This window comes from Chenopodium quinoa, unplaced genomic scaffold (genome assembly GCF_001683475.1).
Source record: "Chenopodium quinoa cultivar QQ74 unplaced genomic scaffold, ASM168347v1, whole genome shotgun sequence".
Lineage (NCBI taxonomy): Eukaryota > Viridiplantae > Streptophyta > Magnoliopsida > Caryophyllales > Amaranthaceae > Chenopodium > Chenopodium quinoa.
Window position 1 is genome coordinate 170335 of NW_018742412.1, and position 7632 is coordinate 177966.

The 7632-nt window shown below is 44.7% G+C and overlaps 1 protein-coding gene across 1 annotated transcript; it reads left to right on the forward strand.

The window, feature by feature from the left end:
* Window positions 1-845: 845 nt before the first annotated feature.
* LOC110706436 lies at window positions 846-1205 on the forward strand. The gene has a single exon (XM_021884361.1). It carries the CDS (start codon window positions 846-848, stop codon window positions 1203-1205), a length of 360 nt encoding a protein of 119 aa, XP_021740053.1.
* Window positions 1206-7632: the final 6427 nt, after the last annotated feature.

Here is a 7632-nt window from a genome sequence, read left to right on the forward strand (position 1 = left end):
AACCTATTTATTGCATGGTAGTCAGAAAGCGCACATGAATACGAGAAGAATAAAGTAGAGGCCTATTATTAATGCAGGTTCTTTCTCTTTTAGATTGGATTTGTACTTGCATCCTCGAACTTCTTGTCTTGGTTCCAGACCTATTGGAGTTAACGATCTCCTGGATCGTTAAGGGTGTAACCTTCACCCTGTGAACGGTTTACAAGTTGCTAAAACTTGTTAGCGACTCTTTTGCTCTAGCTTCTTTCCCTTTGGACGCCACCATGCTTAAGTGTATGATCACAGTGGGGTTCAGGTTCCTAAAACATGTTGGCGACTTTTTTTTCTCTAGCTTATTTCCCTTTGGACGCCACCATGCTTAAGTGTATGATCATACTGTTCAGCCGGATGGCAGCAAGAAAACTTTCACCGATGCTCGACATGTTATAAAGCAAAATCGGAATCATCAAATCTCTAAATGAGCCTCTACCTCAAGCTTTCCAGACAGCTTCAAATATACATCTGTAAGGAATACTCAATCCTTGTATGAGATTCATACAGGCGGCAAGTCCGTCTCTCTAGCCCTTAGATCATTGGGAATACCTCGTACGTATCCCCTATGATCTACGGTCCGTATTCCCTTCATTTCGTGCAGCCGACCCTCTTTGGGGGGGTAGGAGGCATATAATGTCCAACCTTTTGACTGACAGCTCCATCTGCTTAAACTTGGTGAACAAACTTTTGCTTTCACCAAGGAGATAACCGAGGCGGCACAGCAGAACAAGGTTAAAAATGTATTGGTGGGTGCCTATGATGGTACCTCTAACCCGGAGGACCACCTCATAGCCTACTCTAACCTAATTCACATGCAGAGGTTGGAGGATGCTATGTGGTGTCACTGTTTCTCGGCTACCTTGAAGGGCATAGCCCAACAATGGTTTGGCAACCTGCCAACCGGGTACATTGACAGCTTTAGAAAGCTTGCCTTCCTGTTTGCCTCCAACTTCTCAATGAACATCCCTACCAAGAAAACAAGTCTCAACTTGAGCACTATAAGGAAGGGAGAGAGAGAAGGACTTTGCTCCTACGTCAGGCGGATCAATTTGGTGAGAATCCAGATTAAGGGGCTATCTGACAAGGTAGTCTATACAGACTTCTTCAAGGGTCAGAAGGATGGTTCGACCTTTAAGTTTGACCTTGTCCAAAAGAGGGTTTTCACCCTTTAAGAGGAGATGAAAGAGGCAAAAAGCTTTATTCAAGCTACCGACCTCTGCTCCTCCAGCCATCAGTCAAACTCCAAGAAGTCTGACAACCAAAAAGAGAGTCGGTCTGCTTAGCCTGCTCAGAAAGCTAAAGAGAGAAAAAAGAGAAAGAAAGTTTGGACGGTTGATGAACCTGATCAGCCGTCCAAAAAGAAAAAGAAAGAATTCAAGTCGTACGTCTCATGGTACGAGTTCAATAAAGACTGTGACTCTATTTTCATGGAGGTAAAGGACCGGCTGACTATTGAGAAGACGAATCCAATGAAGAGTTTCGTTCAATCGTGGAATAAGAATAAATACTGTCATTTCCATGAGGAAGTCAGCCATGACACCAACGACTGCTATAGTCTCAAGCGGACGTTGGACCGTCTGGCTGATAAGGGCTTGCTGAAGTCCTATGCCTTGATGTCCAAAGCAACTGCCAAGACGAATCCAAGATAGTCATCTAAGACTTTCCAACCTACTAGTATCTCGGACACCAACAAGGATACGGTCTACACTATAGCAGGCAGATTCGCATGCGGTGGCCCAACCATCTAGGGCACCAAGGATTATCTGAAGAAGATGATCCATTCAGTTGATGATGGACATGCGACTACTAGTGGAACATTCCCAGACGTCGTCATCACTAAGAAGGATTGGGGAAAAGTCCGCTGACCGCATGATAACCCAGTCATCATTGAATGTAAGGTCGCCAACCAGATGGTTGGTCGGATCGATCCTTATAAACACGAGTAGCTCCCATGATATCATCAGCTACAAGTGTATGTCCAAGCTGAGCTATAAGCTGGACAACCTGCGCGACGTCTCCCATCCACTAATTAGCTTTGGGGGAGGGGTCGTACACCTAGTCGGACAAATTGATCTACCCATCTGGCTGGGGTAGAAGGGAAAAGCGCGACATATGATTGTCTAATTTTTGGTGGTTAAAGAGTTGACCGCCTATAACATCATTCTAGGCCGACCCACTCTGAACGAGTGTAAGACCGTCATCATCCCAGCTCTCATGCTACTCAAGTATGAAAAGGATGATGGCTCTATTGGATCCCTTAATAGGGATCAAAAGACGACAAGGGAGTGTTGTCTCTCAGACGTCAAACCAACGGCTGCTGCAGCCGGTTAACCGAAGGAGCCAATAGACCTTGATGGTATCAAGGACCCAGATTCACCCTATCCAGCTGCCGCAAAGAAAAGAAAAATTGATCAATTCGTGGAGGTGAAGAAGGAGATGAAATAACAATCACTGATCGGGGAGCAGTCAGATGATCTCCGTCCCCAGCCGGCTGGTGAATACATTAATATTCTTCTAGACGACAGTTGTCTAGAGCAAACTGTTAAGATGTGGCGGCTTGAAAGGTTAGGTGCAAAATTTCACCTCCTACTGAAAGAATTCAAAGACATCTTTGCCTTGAAGTGAAAGAGATTCCAAGCATCAGCCCGGATCTTGCTGTCCACAAACTCGCCGTGGATTAAAAAATGAAGCCCATCCGGCAAAAGAAAATAAATCATGGCGAGGAAAGAAGTCAAACGGCAGCTGCTAAGGTCAAAAAGCTGTTAGACGCGGGGTTCATTCGGCCATGTAACTTCCCTAATTGGGTTGCGAATGTGGTGCTTGTAAAGAAGCTGAATGGTACTTGGCGCATGTGTGTAGATTACACCGACTTGAACAAGGCATGTCCAAAGGACAATTACCCGCTTCCAAAGGTCGACAGCCTGATCGGCTCTACAGTCGGGCATGCCTTGATGAGTTTCATAGATGCCTACTCCAGCTTCCATCAGATACTCATGTGGAAAAAAGATCAAGAGAAGACGACCTTCGTCACTGATCAGGGGTTATTCTATTATACGGTGATGCCATTTGGCTTGAAGAATGCGCCGACTACTTTCCAACAGATGATTAATACAGTATTCATTAATCAGATTGGGAGGAATGTAGAGGCATACATTAATGACATGATAGTCAAATCCAAGCTACAGACGGATCACCTTGCTGATCCCTGAGAAACCTTCACCATACTCACGCGGCATAAGGTCATGTTAAATCCCAAAAAGTGCGTTTTTTTTGTTGAGTCTGGGAAGTTTCTCAGATTCCTGATTGATTAAAGGGGGATAGAGGCTAACCCTGAAATGATACAGGCGATAATTGACATGAAGTCACCCCGCACTGTCAAGGAGGCTAAGAGGCTTACCGGTTGCCTGGCTGAGCTTGGTAGATTCCTCAATCAGTTAGGAGAAAACATCCTTTACTTCTTCCAAGCAATCAAAGAGAAGACTAGATTTGAATGGGGAGATGATGCTTAGGTGGCCTTTCAGTTTTTTGAAGAACATTTACACTCTTTGCCAAGGCTTGTTAGCCCTCTGCCAAAGGAGACACTTTACATGTACTTAGCCATCTCAGAACATGCCCTTAGTGTTGTTCTCCTTGCTGAGAGAGACGATATTCAAGTCCCGATCTATTTCAGTAGCCATGTTATAAAAAAAGCTAAACTTTGGTACCCCATGGTTGAAACTTTTGGCCTTGCTCTCTACATGGATGTTAAGAAGTTGAAGCCTTACTTCTTGGCACATCCGATTGTGATCTACATAGATCAACCCTTTAAGCGGCCAATGACAACCTTGGAGTCATCCGGCGAAATGCTCAAATGGACTATTTGAATGCAAAGTCTGGAAATCACCTACGAACCAAGAAAGGAAGTGAAGGGTCAGGCGTTTTCCGACTTCATTGTCAAAATGACAAGGCCAGTTTCTCCTTACTACCATGATCAGGTTTGGAAAGTGTATGTAGACGGGAGCTCTATTATGAACGAATGTGGTGCAGGAATAATCTGTCAGTCTCCCGAAGGAGATAAATATGAATATGCACTATGTTTCAAGTTACAGGCCTCAAACAATGAGGCAGAATATGAAGCCCTGCTAGCCGGCATCCACGTGTGTAAGGCGGCAGGACAACAAAAATTGACGCCTGCTCAGATTCTCGGCTGGTCGTTAGCTAATACCATGGTGATTTATGAAGCCACCCATCCGGCAATGATCAGATACTTGGAAGCGGTCAAAGCTAAGGATGGGACACTTGAAGAATTTCACCTAACTCAAGTGCCCAGGTTTGAAAACAACCAGGCGGATGCTCTATCAAAGTTGGCATCCTCCGCCTCTTGTGATACGCCTTGGTCAGTCTTTTGAGAAGTTTTGGAAAGAGGAGTATATCTAACAAAGAGCCCATTGGATTACTTGACCGAAGCTCTACCTAGAAAGATGGCATCCGAGCATATTTGACAGACGGCATGCTCCTTGATTCACCCCAGGAGGCGGTCGTATTAATGAAATGTGCTGCAAACTTTGAGATGAAAGAAAAAGAGCTCTTCAAGGCTGGTTTTCTAAAGCCGTTGTTGAAGTGTATTACCCTAGAAAAGGGAAAGAAGTTCTCGAATATCTGCACTTGGGATATTGCGCCTCCCACATAGGCGACAGATCCCTGGCTGTCAGGACCAGAAGACAAGGTTACTTCTGGCCCACTCTTGAGGCAAACACCATGGAGATGGTCAGAAAATGTGACAAGTGCCAAAGATTTGGCAAGCTCATCCATCAGCCTACAACTGACCTGACAACAATCCATAGCCTAGTCTCGTTTGCTAAATGGGGGCATGGACATTCTAGGTCCTTATACGCCTGCACCTAGTGGAAAACGCTATATTCTGGTAGTTGTGGACTATTTCACCTAGTGGGTGGTAGCACAGGCGGTCAAGAGTATCAAGATAAAGGATGTCATCTATTTCATTTGGAAAAATATCATCACCCGGTATGGGGTACCTATGTCTATGGTGTTTGATAATGGCCCTTAGTATGAGACGCCTCAGCTCAAGACTTGGTTGGGAGATCAAGGGATCTCAAATTGTTTTGCATCAGTTGGCCGACCCCAAGCAAACGGTCAAGTTGAAGGCTTCAACAAACTCATCTCATACGACATAAAGAAGAAAATTGAAAGAGCCGGTTGTCTGTGGGTTGAAGAATTAATTCATGTCCTATGGGCTATCCAGACAACTAAAAAAGGGGCAATCGGTGAAACCCCATTTCTCATGGTTTACGGTGCTGAAGCCGTCTTTCCCATTGAGCATTATGAGCCGACTCTACGAGTCATGCTATACTATGAATAGGCAAATTGGGAGGTCATGCGGCTAGCATTGGACTCGCTCCTGGAGCGCAGGGGCAATGCCGCCTTGCGTCATGAGATTTATCATCTGAGAATGACGTGTGCCTACAATAAAAGAGTGCACAAACGACCCTTGAAAGTTGGGGACTTTGTGTTACAAAAAATGGAGGCAATCGGCACGGCCAATGAGCAGGGAAAGCTAACTCCTAATTGGCAAGGCCCCTATCGCATCCATGAAGAAGTAAGAAACGGCACCTACCGCCTGGAAACTCTAGACGGCAAGCGGCCGCCCAAAACTTGGAATGTAGACAACTTGAAAAAGTACAAATTCTGAGATTTATAATTTTTTTTGTAAATGAAAAGCCCATCAATGAAAAAGTTGCCTTTTGTTTTCAATTCTGTTATATACTGAAAAATTGCAAAATTTTAAGTTAAAAAATTGAAACAAATTGAGCAAACCGACTTATTCGACAAATTTCAATTAATTTAAAACTGGTCAAAGGTCGGGTGATATTGTTAATTGGAGATACATCCGGAAGAAAAAAGATATAAAAATTGTTACCCGATTCCTTAGTCGGTAAATGCAAACATACTCGGCTCATAGGCCGGAGAAAATTGGTTGGTATACTGCCGCAGAAATTACAAGGGTGGCTGAACTAGGGCTTCTAAGTCTGCTCCGGCTGGTCTTGGCCGGCTGAGAGGTTTGCTTCGATATGCCTAGCTAGGACCTGATAAGTCTGGATTTGATCAACATGATCCTTAACCGTCTCTTCCTCACCATCTAAAACCTCAAAGCCTTGTTCTAAGACCGATGCCTTAAATGGAGGCGGAGCCTACTCCTTCAGTTTTTGAGCATCATACATTATAGTGGCATAATCATACCTTATCTTGAACACCTTAAAGTCAATGGTTGGGTGGAGAAGGGTCCAGGAAATCCTCAGGCGGGCCTCATTGTCCCGTTCATTCTCAATAACCAGCCGGCTTTGCTCCTTAGCAATCTCTTGTTGGTGCTTGCTCCTCATTTGAACAAGTTCAACCCCCAGCCGACTGACATCCTCCCTTAGCGTGGAATTTTTCTTATCAGCCCCCTACAATGCCTTGAGATCGAATTGTGCATTTTTCAGCTCTAGCTCAAGGTTGGACACTCTATTGTTGGCGGCGTCATTAGAAGTTGTCAAGTTTTTAATTAACTCCTCCTGTTTCAACTTTACTACTTTAATTTCTACAACAAACATTATTTTACTGTATTCAGCAGAGTTGAGAGCTTGGGTGGCCCTTTGTTTAGCATCATTTACCTCGTCCTGCTTCTGCCTGAAGGGGACTCTTAGCCCGTCTACCCTCAACATTGCTTGAAAAAGGGGTCAGACGATTAGTCAAAAACTTGAAAATATAAAAGGAAAAAAAATGAAGTACTAAGTGAATACTAAGTTACCTCAGCAAGTAGGCCATGGATTCTGTCAAAGTCCACGACCTGCACATCAGGCACTGAATTCTTCTCTGACCTTGTCAAAGACCTCTCCATTCTCTTGGCAAACGCCTGGACGTTAGGCGGCATTGAGGGGGCATCTACACCAAAAGAAGTACATGGTGAGAAAGTAACAAATGCGGTATTCAATTTATGCTAGCTTCTCATCAAATCTCTAGAGGGGCTGACTCGAGTCTTGACTCACATGAAGTCAAGTGGCCAAGGGAGTTCAATACGCGTCTTACCTTGGGTCCTGGTCTGAGAGGACTCTCCCCCTTCAGCCGTTGCAGCGCCGACTTCAACATTGAGTGGCTCGCCTCTCTTCGATGTCGTAGAGGCATCCGGCTGTCTACCAACAGCGGGCAGTGAGATTTCGCTCATAGCCTTCAACACAGCCGGGCTTTTACCCCCGATTTTAGGATGATCTAGGTCGGCTGAAGAGGTGTATTAGGAAGGAATCTTCTTCATCGTCTTAGTCGGGGCTTTCGTCAGCTTATCCCCCGGCCGCTTGAACATTTTAGTAATGGAACGGGGAATGGATTTGTTCCCACTCTGCAAATGAAGAGAAAGGGTCACAACTGGTAAATTATTAAGTTAAAGAAAAAATATAGAAAGCATGGCAGGCGGTCTTATTCCGCTCTTCTTAAAATATTTACTCTCTAGCAGCTTCTCTTTCCTCAATTGAGTAGCTGATTTTGCAGGCGTCTTTTTTGGGTCAACCATGTTCAGTGCTTCTTCTTGCAAAAAAGGAAGGAAACAGGTGGTCAAATAGGCCAATA